The sequence below is a fragment of the Rhynchophorus ferrugineus genome, unplaced genomic scaffold, assembly GCF_030347505.1.
Source record: "Rhynchophorus ferrugineus isolate W39M unplaced genomic scaffold, kcgeb_rfMv2 rfM10, whole genome shotgun sequence".
In the NCBI taxonomy this organism is placed as follows: domain Eukaryota; kingdom Metazoa; phylum Arthropoda; class Insecta; order Coleoptera; family Curculionidae; genus Rhynchophorus; species Rhynchophorus ferrugineus.
Genome location: NW_027472589.1, coordinates 12,263,871 through 12,277,029, shown reverse-complemented (window position 1 = coordinate 12,277,029; position 13,159 = coordinate 12,263,871). Strand labels below are relative to the sequence as shown.

Genomic DNA, 13,159 nt, shown 5'->3' with positions numbered 1-13,159 from the left:
ATGGATTTTTACCATCATTTTCACTGACTTGTGACACGGTACATTGTCTTGGTGAAGCAGCACTTTCTTTTTCTTCAAATGCGGCCGTTTTTCGGCGATTTCGTCCTTTAAATGGTCCAATAACGCTATGTAATAGTCGCTGTTGATGGTCCTTCCTTTTTCAAGGTGGTCGATGAAAATTATTCCATGCACATCACAAAATACAGATATCATAACCTTGCCAGCCGACTGTTGCGTTTTGCCACGCTTTGGAGCGAGTTATGTCTATGTGTCAGGCCGGCAACTTTTCAGTTGACCTATTAACTGAATAACTTCAATCATACAGATGTGAAATTATAATTGCTATAAGATTGCATTCAGAAGAGTTAGATTTTAGTTTTGATTGACATGGTAGTGATACAATTGACAGTAAAATAATTATTAGTGACAGTTATGGATGGTCAAATTGGCGCCATGACAAAAACATACAGTAGAAACAATTTTTTTAACATAGGATACGTCTGTGTACGAGGAAATGTTATAGCCAACAATAGACAATAGTTTAAATAAAATTCATTGCAACAACTCTAAATATAGCCACAATTTTTTTTACTCAAAACTTATTTCTACTCCTTTTCGCATTTAACAAGATTTACAAATTCCTCAGCAACATACTTGGCTCGAATAACTTTTCCATCTTCTTTTATGGCGGTGAATATCAATTCCGAAAAATTAAAATATTTTCTATGGGAACTATAACTTATAGATTGTGAAATTTCCATTTCATCCCCGGGCTGTTGAATAATTCAAACGTCAGACCCGATGTACCTTCCATATCTATAAGATTTTTTTATTATCGTTTCTTTTTCTTTTAGTGTTCGAGGGAAGTTTCGTCGAGATCGTCATAACGGCCATATCGGGGAAACTTTTTTGTTGTTTTCCGAAAGTTCCTGAAGTAATTCCGATCATGATTTGAAACGTTTTCTTAACCTTTTCTCGTCCGCACTGCGAGAAGAATCGAGATAGTCCGAAGAGAAACCATATCTTGTCCCGGATAAATTAACTCGGAAGACGTGATGCTTTTATTGTTGGGGTCGTGTTTCTTTCGTCTCTGTTTCAGTGCTTGTTTGACAAGCGTTTTCTCAGTTCTAAGGGACCTAATTGACTGCTTTCCTTCGTTTTTTTTTTCATGTCCTGAATTTAAAATGCTACGGAATCGCCTTGATGATCTATAAATGTAGGAAGTTCTTATACAATTTAACTTTCTTTCTTCTGGATTCGTATTTGTTGGGATTTCTGCATTTAAAAGTACCCTGTTTGATTTGAAATTAAGGTTATTTAACGTTCAGTTTATACAACATTTTGGAGGATATACTGGAATAAATTTTAGACCTTTTTGCCGATGCTTGAATTTTTTTTCAATTTTTGAATTTGAATTTTAACCAAAATATTTATAAGAACTTTTTTCCATGTTTTTGTCAACATGGTAATATTGTGTCGGAATAACGATATTGGTTTGGCAGCGATCCTATCATCGATACATTTTTAAGTTTATTCAGCATTTCGAAAAAGTATGCCAACCAAGTCATGCTGTATCGATATGAGTAACTGTTAATGAGAAGGTGCTTTATCTGGTGAGTATCCAGTTCATTCGAGCTGCAACAGTGTATCCTTCACAACCATTGCAACTTGTGAACAACCAAATGAAGACTTTATGTTTGTTGCTCACTATTGCTCATCTTTTAAAACAACAATACGCCGTCCAATTTATTAAATTGACATCGGTAGACACGTCCAGCAACAGTTTTGTTCGATTTTAGCAGCCATGACTTGGGATTGTCGTAATAGGTCCACTTTTTGTCTTCAGTTATGATACATACACCTTAGAACATTATTTTTAGCTGGCAAGTAATGAAATCGCGATGTTGAAAAGATTCGAAATGAAATTGCCCAGTGGGCAATAAGACATGTAAAAAATCACTTAATTAATTGATCTCCTGTGTAAAATATTATCTCAAATAGATTGAATCTTATAAAAAGAATAATTGGAATGTTATTCTAAAGCCTACATATATCCTATTATCAGATAGGATAGTATTAAACGTTTTAGACTACTTCACTATTACGTACTAGCATTCTCAGATTTGGGAAGGTGCTAAGCTGCCTGAATGTTCAAACGTCCAATAAAGCTATGTAATAGTCGTTGTTGATGGTTCTTGCTTTTTTAAGGTAGTTAAGGTAAAATTATTTCATGCGTACCCCAAAATACAGACGCCATAACCTTGCCAGCGGACTGTTCCATTTGTCCACGCTTTGGAGCGGGTTCATCGTGTGCAGTCTGCTCGGATGACTCTCGATTGAAATTCGGAGTGAGATGATGGAGCCATGTTTCATCCATTGTCAAATATCGAGGCAAAAACTTGGGTTTATTATGCCTGATCATCTTCAAACACTGCTCCGAATCATCAACTCGTCGTTGTTTTTGGTCAAAAGTGAGTTTGCGGGGCACCAAACTTTACACAGAGCTTTGCCATACCCAAATATTCGTGAATGATATGATGTACACGTTCAGTTGATATCTTTAGAGTCATTCATATCGTCTATTTCATTCAATTTCAATTTACGGTCATTCAAAATCATTTTGTGGCGTCCACTACGGTCACCGTCTTCGGTGCTCATTTCACCACGTCTAAACTTAGCATACCAATTATTGATAGTTTATTTTCCTGGGGCAGTGTCCGGAAACTCGGCATCAAGCCAAGGTTTTGCTTCAACTGTATTTTTTACCTTCAAAAAGCAATATTTTATCAGTACTCAAAATTCCTTTTTATCCATTTTTTTCACAATAACATTAGTTGATTCATTCAACATGCTATAATTCACAAGCTAATGTTCCGACAGCTGTCAAATGTATACATCTTTTGAGGGTTAGGGCTAACTAAAAAACGTATGGATAATAATAATTCTAGTAGCGCCATCTATGTACTATACCAGGCGGGGGACTTATTAATTGAGTTGTTACATTAAAAATTGAAAAAAAAAACAATTTAAGGTTCAGTAAAAAATATAAATACACTGCTTTAAGACGTTGTTTTGGGAAAAAAGACCTTTAAATTAGTCAGATATTGCCCATAGCTTATTGATATATGTCTGTGTAAGGAACGGCGACGGTGCCTATTTTACTAATAAATGGTTATAAGTGCCTAAAATATTTTAAATCAAACTAATCTCTCCGTAATATAACTTGAAAACAAGAGCAAGTTTACGAAATTCAGTCTAAAACAAACGCTACATCCAAAATCGGAATACAATACCAACTGTACTTTGTTAATGAAGTCTCCTAATAAGGCATGATTTAAATTAAAGATATATCGATGCAACAACAATCTTAGACAGTCGCTATGACCAAGGTCGTCATAAATAAAATCCAATCCATAGATATTTGGTTAAAGAGGACGTTACTGTTTTTATAGATTATATAAATTGCTTTTGCAACTGCACTCCAATGTAAAAGAAATCGAATTATTTACAATAAAGTTACAACAAAAAAAATCTAAAAATAAATTTACAATACATGCGTAAATAAATAATCAAATTTGGACATTTAATCAAACAAAGCAAAAGAGAACAGGTACGCCCATGGCGTTTAAGTTTACCGAGGTAAAGTTTTAATTATACTTCAGTAAAACTTCGGACCCGTATCCCGAGGGAACCGACTGAATGATGAATAACAATGAAGGAAACGGTAAGAAAATGCAATTAAATGCTAAAACGTCGAAAAAAAGGTGCTCCGGTGTTCTGGTAATGTGTTCGAAGGGTATCCAGAATGTAAATGGAAGAGATTTTTCGACCAAAAATGTAAAAAATGAACAGGTGCAGGTTTATTACGTTTCATTTAAAATTCATCGAGAAAAGGGAGATGAATCCGCGTGTTTAAAATCGTTTTCTTAAAGTGGACAGAAAGATATGCGCATAGAAGATTGTATATTCAAGTAGGACCCTTACTAGGATGGTTTATATCTTAGTAGTTATACTTCCAGAGGCAGTCATAGATAATTTCTAATGCTTAATACCGGTTTGATGAAAACAGTCATTGTTAAGTTATAAGTTACTCTTATAGTACCTATTTCAACATGAAATGAAAATAAAAGAACATTTTCATATGTAAAACAGAGTGACAGATAATAAATATATAGATAATAAATTATCAAGGTAATAACTGCCAGATCTGTTGAAACATATTGGGAGGCGATGTCAGAAGGATCACTTCAGTATAGGGCCCTGATGTCACTACAAGATGTGCAAGCCAAACGATTAGTTATCGCCTCCGATTCAGTGAGCTCCTTAAAGTGCTTCCAACCATATCTACCTCTACATCCGCAAGGAGTGCTTAACCGTGAACTTAACCAATTATCCAATTCCAAATTGGAAAGAAACGGAAAAACTACCACCTTTATGTGGTTTCCTTCTCACTCTGGGATCATTGAAAATGAAAGAGCGGATTACTTAGCCAAGAAAAGGGAAGGATCACTTACGGAAAATTTCCTCTTTTGGAGTAAAGGTATGAAACACAAATCCACTAGGATCTTTAGACATCTAGACCAACTCAGATGGGATCTAACAGAAAAGAACAAGCTCTGAGAGGTAAAACAGAGTATTATTAGGGCCTTAACATCGCTAACATCAGCAGATCCAACTTAGGATTATTTTCGCGTCTTGGAATTGGTAACTGCAAACTGACCCATGAGTTTCTCATTAAGGGACGAGGTCCATTACTGTGCGTCAAATGTGGCTCGTCACTGTCTATCAAACACATACTAACTGAATGCTGAAGATACAATTCACAAGACATTGACGACGATGGACCAGTGTCTTAGGCTGGAGAATCTGGACAAGCTGATTAATTATCTAACCGTAACATGTTCATATACATTTTTTGTATCTTGTATCCTTATCACTGTCATGGGTTGTGCGACCATTGTACAAATATTCATTCATATATTCCTACATCTGTATGCTTTTACATATTTTACATATAATCTTGTAATATGTACTCTTTACCCTACATATTTAACACTCGACTATATTGTTCTTTGAATTCTATACTTATAATAGTATTGTATACTTTAACTGATGTAAATGTGTTGTATATTGTATATCTGTAAATAGATTCTAAATAGTCCAAGAGGTTGATGGGTATATATTATAGAAATAAATAAATTTCGCTTGATTCCTGTGCGGCTGGGAGCCCAGTCAATTGAAATATTTCTGTTTAGTGTAGTCAGTTAGTGTATATTTACAATTATTAGATTGTGATTCAATGGCACTTAACGAAAACTACTATTTTATGTAGCGAAATATCAAAGCCATTATATTGAATTTAATAGTTAGTTTAGGTTATTTAACAGTTTTTGCAATCGATATCGCTGGTTGAAATACATGCAAGCACTATATCAACGTGCAAATCTAGAGTTTGCTCAAGACAATGTTACAAAACTTCTCATTCGTCTCTGCATTATATAGCAGCATAAAAACGTGCTTTAATACCCCGAAGACGGCCAGAGTTCCGTTGTGTTTTGCCTTTAATACACGCCCGAGTATCATCGCTGGCCCTTAAATCACAGCAGTAAAAAACATTCGCCTCGAACAGATACCCTTTTATGGCGCGCCATTAAATTCAGCTGTAAATGTTCGGAAAATCTTCATTATGAGCCAAAAACAAGGTGAATTATTCTGGAAGTTATCGCGTAGCTCAACTTTAACTGCTATTAGCAGGATTTATGACCTGGTGGTTTTCGGTTAATTGTTCGGCGTGCTTAACGTATTATAGGAAACAATTATTCCGAGGAAACGTACGTAAATGTCAGTTCGATGGGTATGTAACGTAACATATATTTACATATAAAATAGGAGTTATGCTAATAGGGAAACCCAGTCTCCTTAATAATTCTATATATGTAGGTAACCATAGTAGACGCTTAAAATTAATTGATAATATGTTATTCTTAAAAAACAGAACAATTATATCAAATCAACATAAATATGTAACAGGTCAATTGAGTCAAAGTCCCCGGCCTGACACATAGATGGCGCTACTAGAATTAAATCCATATGTTTTTAGTTAGCCCTAACCCTCAAAAGATGCGTGTATAAATTTGACAGCTAAGTGTTCAGCCACCATTTACTTCCCAAACAGCTTCAGTTCTTCGCAGAGTAGATTCAAAGAGTGCCCGAGTAGTTAGATTATGCCAGAACATCCGCCGATATACTCATCAGTTTCAGGTCTAAAAGTCCTTATAACGATTTAACTATGTTGAGGTCTGGTGATTGTGCTGATCATAGAAGGTGTTTGGTGATATTCTGATGCTTCTCCAACCAAAACGTTTGGCAGCAATATACCAGCTATAATAAGAAGTTCATTGTTGAGGATATCGTGATATTCATTCGCTCAAAAGAAAAAAAAATGCTGCTACAAAATCCGTAATACTTGGAGTTTAAATGGTGGGACCCTGTTAGACATCGGAGATGGTACTAGGGATGCTGAAAAAATATCGATATATCAATATTTTCTGAAAAAAAATATCGATATTGTTTCAAAATAAATTAAATATAATTTTTAATACTTTTAAAATTGCTACTTATTTTTAAAGGTTTTGTTTTTCTTTTTGTAAAATATCGATATTTTTTTATACTTCTTTATGTTCTTTTACATGTTTAATAAACTACGGTAAAAAGCGCTTAATAAATGTATCAGATACAATGTTCTTCTCTCCATAAAAACAACAAAAACCATCATTCTAGTACAAAGTACCACTGTTGTATCACTTACCTAATGGTATCGTTAATTGTATGAAAACCATAAAATTGTCTTTTATAAATGTGATATTCAAACCCATTATGTCCATAACAATATAATATATATTTTTATTAGTATTTTTCTTGCTAAATCCCGATATTTGCTATTCTTTATGACGACTTCCTCGGTGATTAATATCGTAATAAAACATTGTTTTCAAATAAAATAAACATCGATAAAGCAAATAACTCAAAATCGACGTTTTACGTATGTATATAAAAAAAAATGATATATATATAGTATCTCGTCTCTGGCAATCTGGTGGAAAAATGAGTTTGTTATTTTGAAATTATGGAACGGTACACGTCCAAACATTTTAAAACAAATTATTACCCAATTAACCGGTTGATTTAACGCGCTGTTGCCAATCCGATAAAATAAATTATTTCGAAAAAATAATCTCGATTATATCATGGCAAACAGATGGATTTTTTTGACGAAAATTCTATGAAATTAGTTATGTGATAGTACTAGATCAGCACTATTATTATTCACATTTTATAAACGGTCACATAATATTACAAATTATTATTAAATTAATTATTAATTAGTTGTGGACTATATATTATGCATAATTATATAACGTATATCATTAATGTAAATGAGATTCATGTTCTAAGAACAAATATTAAGGCTTCGTGCTTTCTTCACAATATAGTTCACGTTGCAGAACTACACGACCTGTGATGTAATGAAGAAACCACCAACTTAAACATGTCTTAAGTACTGACGGATCGCTTACTATTTTATATCTAAAGGGCATACAGTAAGAGAAAGAAAAGAAATGTACTTCTGTGTTAATAAGCGGGATTGGTCAATCTCTCTGTCTTCCAGTGCTTCTGTATAAACGGACTGAGATTTTTCTATATGACAAATTCCACAAGTTCTTTGATCAAGTTACGACAGTTAGTGCATAGTTGAGATACAAATCCAGAGAAAATTAATCACAATGTTTTGTATATATCTGTTGACTGAAATGTGAACGAGTTCTTCACAGACTTCTGTAACGAAATCGATCTTTTGAATGGAGGACTTAGCGTCACCAGCATGACGTAGATTAAAGTAATTAATAACAATTTGAGGAATAGAAGATCAATCAAATCTGAGCTCGAATTGCCCATGCTGCAATCGTCGTAAATAGTGAACACTTATTTGAATATTTGAAGTATTGCAGTCCAAAAGTACTAACAAGTTGAGAAGTAGACACTACCCTCAAGCGCCAGTTACGAAACTGAGTAACAATGGCGATGAATCAATGTAAAACAAAAATATTAAGTAATTTAAATTTTGTCAAAAGTGCGAATTGTTCGACCACAAAAATATGCCTTAGTTTTACCCTAATTGTTGAAAAACTTCGACAATTGTCACAATCCTATGACAGCACACACAATTTCTAATAATATACTTATGAATATTAGAGCAAAATGGTTGTGTAACCTCCTATAACAATCTAATATTAAATTTTGTAAACTAGGATGGACAGTAAAGTGCACAATCACATCAATATTCTAGTATTGAAGGTTCCATTTAGCTCTCTATTTGGAATAAATGAATAGAACATGTGTCACATGTCAGTTTGTAGTTAAATTCAAATACAGTTATCATATACAGTAAGTTTTTTAACACAAATTAGATTATCACTAATTCGGCAATTAAATACTTACGTGTGTACATATACATACGTACTCACTAGTCTGTTTCATAAATAATTTATTGCCGAAGTAAACTTCATAAATGTTTCAACAGAAACCACAAAAAAAGCTTTACTCGTACAATATTTCAGACCAGCAAAAAAAGATATCAAATAAGGAAAATATTCTTTCATTATTACAGCTAATTATATTAATTAACAGGTCAGTTGAAAAGTCCCCAGCCTACCATAGTAAAACACATTTTTTTGTCAAGGGTGATACACTGATTATAGCGACCCTCCAACTTTTCGATATCATTTTTGTAGTACGATTTGTCCTTTGCTTCAAAATAGGCCTCAATTTCGGCGATCACCTCTTCATTCGACGGACATTTCTTCCCGGCGAGCATTCTTTTGAGATCTGAGAACAGGACAGAGTCGCTGGGGGCCAGATTTGGAGAATACGGTGGATGAGGAAGCAATTCACTGACTTGTGACACGGTACATTGACTTGGTGAAGCAGCACTTTGTTTTTCTTCAAATGCGGCCGTTTATCGGCGATTTCGTCCTTCAGACGGTCCAATAAAGCAGTCGCTGTTGATGGTCCTATCCTTTTTCAACGTCCTGGAAAACGGAACTGAACATGTATTTTGAGATATTTTGATAAAATAAAATTGAAACTAATTATCTTACTTAACGAAGATTTTCACACTCGAAGTTTAGGAGGAACATAAAAGCACTATGTCGAAATTTAGTTCAAAGTAAAATGAGAAACAGTTTCTATAAATGTAATCAAATGAAATAAGGTTACTAAATCACATCAACGTAGAAGCAATACAGCTACTGGATAACTCGCAGGAAGCCAGAAGATTGAAGCGAACCAAACCACACGAACTAGTATTATTAAATAAATGTGTAAATTAAAATTGTACTAAATATATTTAATGTGAGATATAATAGAAAAACTCTAGTTTATGTTGATTTCCTTTAATATTATTTTGATTAAATTTTGTTTAAGATCGTAGTTTGATAAAGATTTATTCTGTTACAGAACACGCACCAAAATGGGCTGTTTCGGAAGCAAAGATAAATTGTCCAAAGAGGATATGGATTTCCTCAAATCTCACACTCGATATGACGAAAGCACTATTAAGGAATGGTATAAGGGATTTAAGGTAAGCGTATCGCGATTTATGGATTTGTGAATAGGAAAATCCGTCTCGAAATGGTTCGTTTCATATACATATATGTGCATTTGTAATGTTTCAAATTATAGAAACTTTCTTACAGGTATATAAACACGTTTTCGATTAAAGTATTCTATTATACCGACTTGACTTAAATTATGAAGTTTATCTTTAGCTAAATTAAACTAAAAACAAATGAATAATAAATCTTAAATTTAAAGATATTAAAAAAATAAATACAGGAAAAATAAAATAGTAAATAACTATTGTTTAAGTTTTTTTTTAAGAGCATTATTTCTTATTAGGCTTATAAATTAGTTTTAAAGGATGTTTTTCTTTAATTTCAAGATTTGATATTTCCATCTTTCAGGTAATGTACGTATTTACGTCCCGAAAGGACAATATATCTTTTGAGGCTATTCAGCCATCGACCAATTTTTTGGTATCTTCATAAAAAGTGAACTCCTGCTCAGGCAGGTTACAACTCATATGTCGCATCAAGTAGTAATCAGACGGAGGAAGGTCTGGAGAATATAACGGATAGGCTTTCATTTAGTAATTTAATATTTGCAAGTATGTTTTCACCGGTTTTGTAACAGGTGGTCGAACGTTGTTATGTTAAAGAGAACATTGTTGTGTTTTTGTTCGTATTCCGGATGTTTTCCACGAAATGCTTCGATAACGATCTCTATTGATAGTTTCATTAAGTTTTAGCAGCTCATAGTATACTACACGAAGCTCGTCTCACCAAATACAGAGTAGTTGTTTGGAGCCAGGGATATTCGGCATTTCCGTTGATAGTGATACATGACGACACTTTTCGGTACCAACAACAATAAGATTAAATAAACCTTTTCCATTTTGTCATTGAAGCTAGTATTTGTCACATAACCATATCCAAGCTTTTGGGTCATTCGTATGTTCCTCAATTATTTGCATTGATTCCTTGTGTTACCTAACAATTCTGCATATTTTTTTTGCATTTTCACAGATCACCATCGAGTAATGCCTTCAAATACTCGTTTTCAATTTTTTTGGCTATTTAGACGCTCTTTGTCTTCGTTGCCAAAATCGGTCGCCTTTTTCTTAAAACTGAAGTAAAAAGCAAAACTTCTAACGAATACAATTTACTCGGTACAAATTCAGAGCATTTCAACACACTGAAAAATTTTTTATTCACACTTCGAGGCTTCACCATGAAGTTGAATATGTGTGTACACGATGCGATTTAATACTCAGTAACTTCATCTGTTGTAGATCGTTTAAAATTAATTTATAGGCCTAATAACAAATATATTACATTTTATTCACTTTTTCTTTGGAAATTGGAAGAATTTTCTGCTTGTATTAATAATAATAATACATATACCTGTATAAATATTTCATCTGAATCTACAACTTTTGCCCACCAATCAAAATTAATATTTTATGCCTATTTAGAAATTTGGGTCTTCTTGCTCTTTAGTTCCTAATAAAACTGAAACTACACTTTATTATTATTATTATCATTCCGGCTTATTTATTATGTCGGCTTAACATCCTCATTTATCTATTTTTCTTCTGTAAGTTCTACTAAATGTACAGTAAATTTTAACAAAATAGCCATTTCACTTATCTATATATAAAAGTGACATTATTCAAATTAGGACATTTTCTGGTCTAAGGTTCTCTATGTTGTTTGAGAAAATCATCATATCATTAAAGCCGAAAGCATTCTGTAAAAGCGGTAATTCATGGGGTATTCTTTCGGTATATATTCTTATTATTCTTACACATATATGTTATTAATCATATACAGTGACATATTGAGTGATATATCCAAATACATTAACATTATCATAACTACATAATAAATTCAAATTCCTCCTTACCTAAATTCCCAAATACGTCGAGTAAAATAACACTCCCGAGACCCGTATACAACCCATTAAGGTACGCCGATCTTAAATTAACCAATTCCGACCCTGTACCTTTCTCCCATCTAATTTCACATTAACATTATTGCAAAAAGGCCCTCCCGCGTCAAATAAAACCTCCTCGCGTCGAAAAGATGAATAACGTTTCCTGATATTTAATTTGCGTAATGGGCGAGTTACCTTGAGAAAATTGAAAGACATTTATTTTTTTTATTATTCAATTTTGGAGGAGGGGTGGGGGGTTTTCCGCGTTATTTTTTCTCGGGGCGCCTACAAGGGGAAGAGACTCTGCGATCGATATAGGTATTATTCTCTAACCAAACGCCGGATTCTGTGTATATATAATGCAGGATTTTCTAGGGTTGGGTTGTTGTAAAACACTATGGTACGTATATATAAAGATAAATATAATGACATAATAGGAGGCAATAAAGTGGCCCATTGTAGTCACGGCCAGACAGTTAAAACACGATCAGTAGATTACCTTATGTCTTAAATATTTTAATGTAAGTGAAACAGCCTACCATCATATATATTGGCGTAGTACTCCGCGTTTGCTTATCAAAAGAACATATTTATGGAGAACCATAACTGATAACAACTCAATTCGCTTAACGATAAGTAGTACAGAAGGAAGTAAGACCTGAAATTGACACCAAAACTTATTCCAGATATTTAGAAATATCAAAAAGAGAGGATATTGGTCAGATACTCGTTATTATCTTAACAGATCAATTGAAAAGTCCCCCGCTTACCATAGTACAATACATTTTTTTTGCAAAATTGGTTTCTTTTATTCAACATAATTCCCTTCAAGGATGATACACTGATTATAGCGACCCTTCCTTGTTGTCCTTGCTTCAAAATAGGCCTCAGTTCGGCGATCAGCTCTTCATTCGGCGAAAATTTTTTCCCACCAACCATTCTTCTGAGATCTGAGAACAGGAAATAGTGGCTGGGGCCAGACCTGGAGAATACGGTGGATGAGGATGGAATTCGAAGCCCAATTCATGGATTTTTGCCATCGTTTTCACTGACTTTTGACACTGTACATTGTCTTGGTGAAGAAGCACATTCTTTTTCTTCAAATGCGGCCGTTTTTCGGCGATTTCGTCTTTCAAACGGTCCAATAACGCTATGTAATAGTCGCTGTCAATGTTCCTTCCTTTTTAAGGTAGTCAAGTGAGAATTATTTCATGCGCATCCCAAAATACAGGCGCCATAACCTTGCCAGCCGACTGTTCAGTCCAGGTCCAGTCGGATGACTGTCGAGTGGACTTTGGTGTGAAATGATGGAGCCACGTTTCATCCATTGTCACATTTTGACGCAAAAACTTGGGTCTGTTTCGCTTGATCATCTTCAAACACTGCATGACACCCGCTTTGAACAGAGCTTTCTCATACTCAAATATTCTTGAATGATATGATGTACACATTCAGTTGATATCTTTAGAGTGTCTGCTATTTCATTCAATTTCAATTTACGGTTATTCGAAATCATTTTGTGAAATTTTTTAATGTTTTCGTCGGTAACAATCTCTTTTGGGCGTCGACTGCGTTCACCGTCTTCGGTGCTCATTTCACCACGTCT

The 13,159-nt window shown here is 34.0% G+C and overlaps 2 protein-coding genes across 6 annotated transcripts in view; both read left to right on the top strand.

Moving 5' to 3' along the window:
* Nca (neurocalcin homolog) overlaps window positions 1-13,159 on the top strand; it is a 244,420-nt gene that overhangs the window by 143,029 nt on the left and 88,232 nt on the right. The gene's annotated exons all lie outside the window — the stretch shown is intronic.
* The window catches only part of LOC143204071 (neuronal calcium sensor 2), a 196,953-nt gene that overhangs the window by 105,011 nt on the left and 78,783 nt on the right, over window positions 1-13,159 (top strand). For all 5 annotated transcript variants that reach the window (XM_076416524.1, XM_076416522.1, XM_076416521.1 and 2 more), the window contains one exon: window positions 9,517-9,640. In XM_076416524.1, the coding sequence (XP_076272639.1) occupies window positions 9,530-9,640 (111 nt within the window). In that variant the 5' untranslated portion in view covers window positions 9,517-9,529. The remainder of the gene's footprint in view (window positions 1-9,516; window positions 9,641-13,159) is intronic.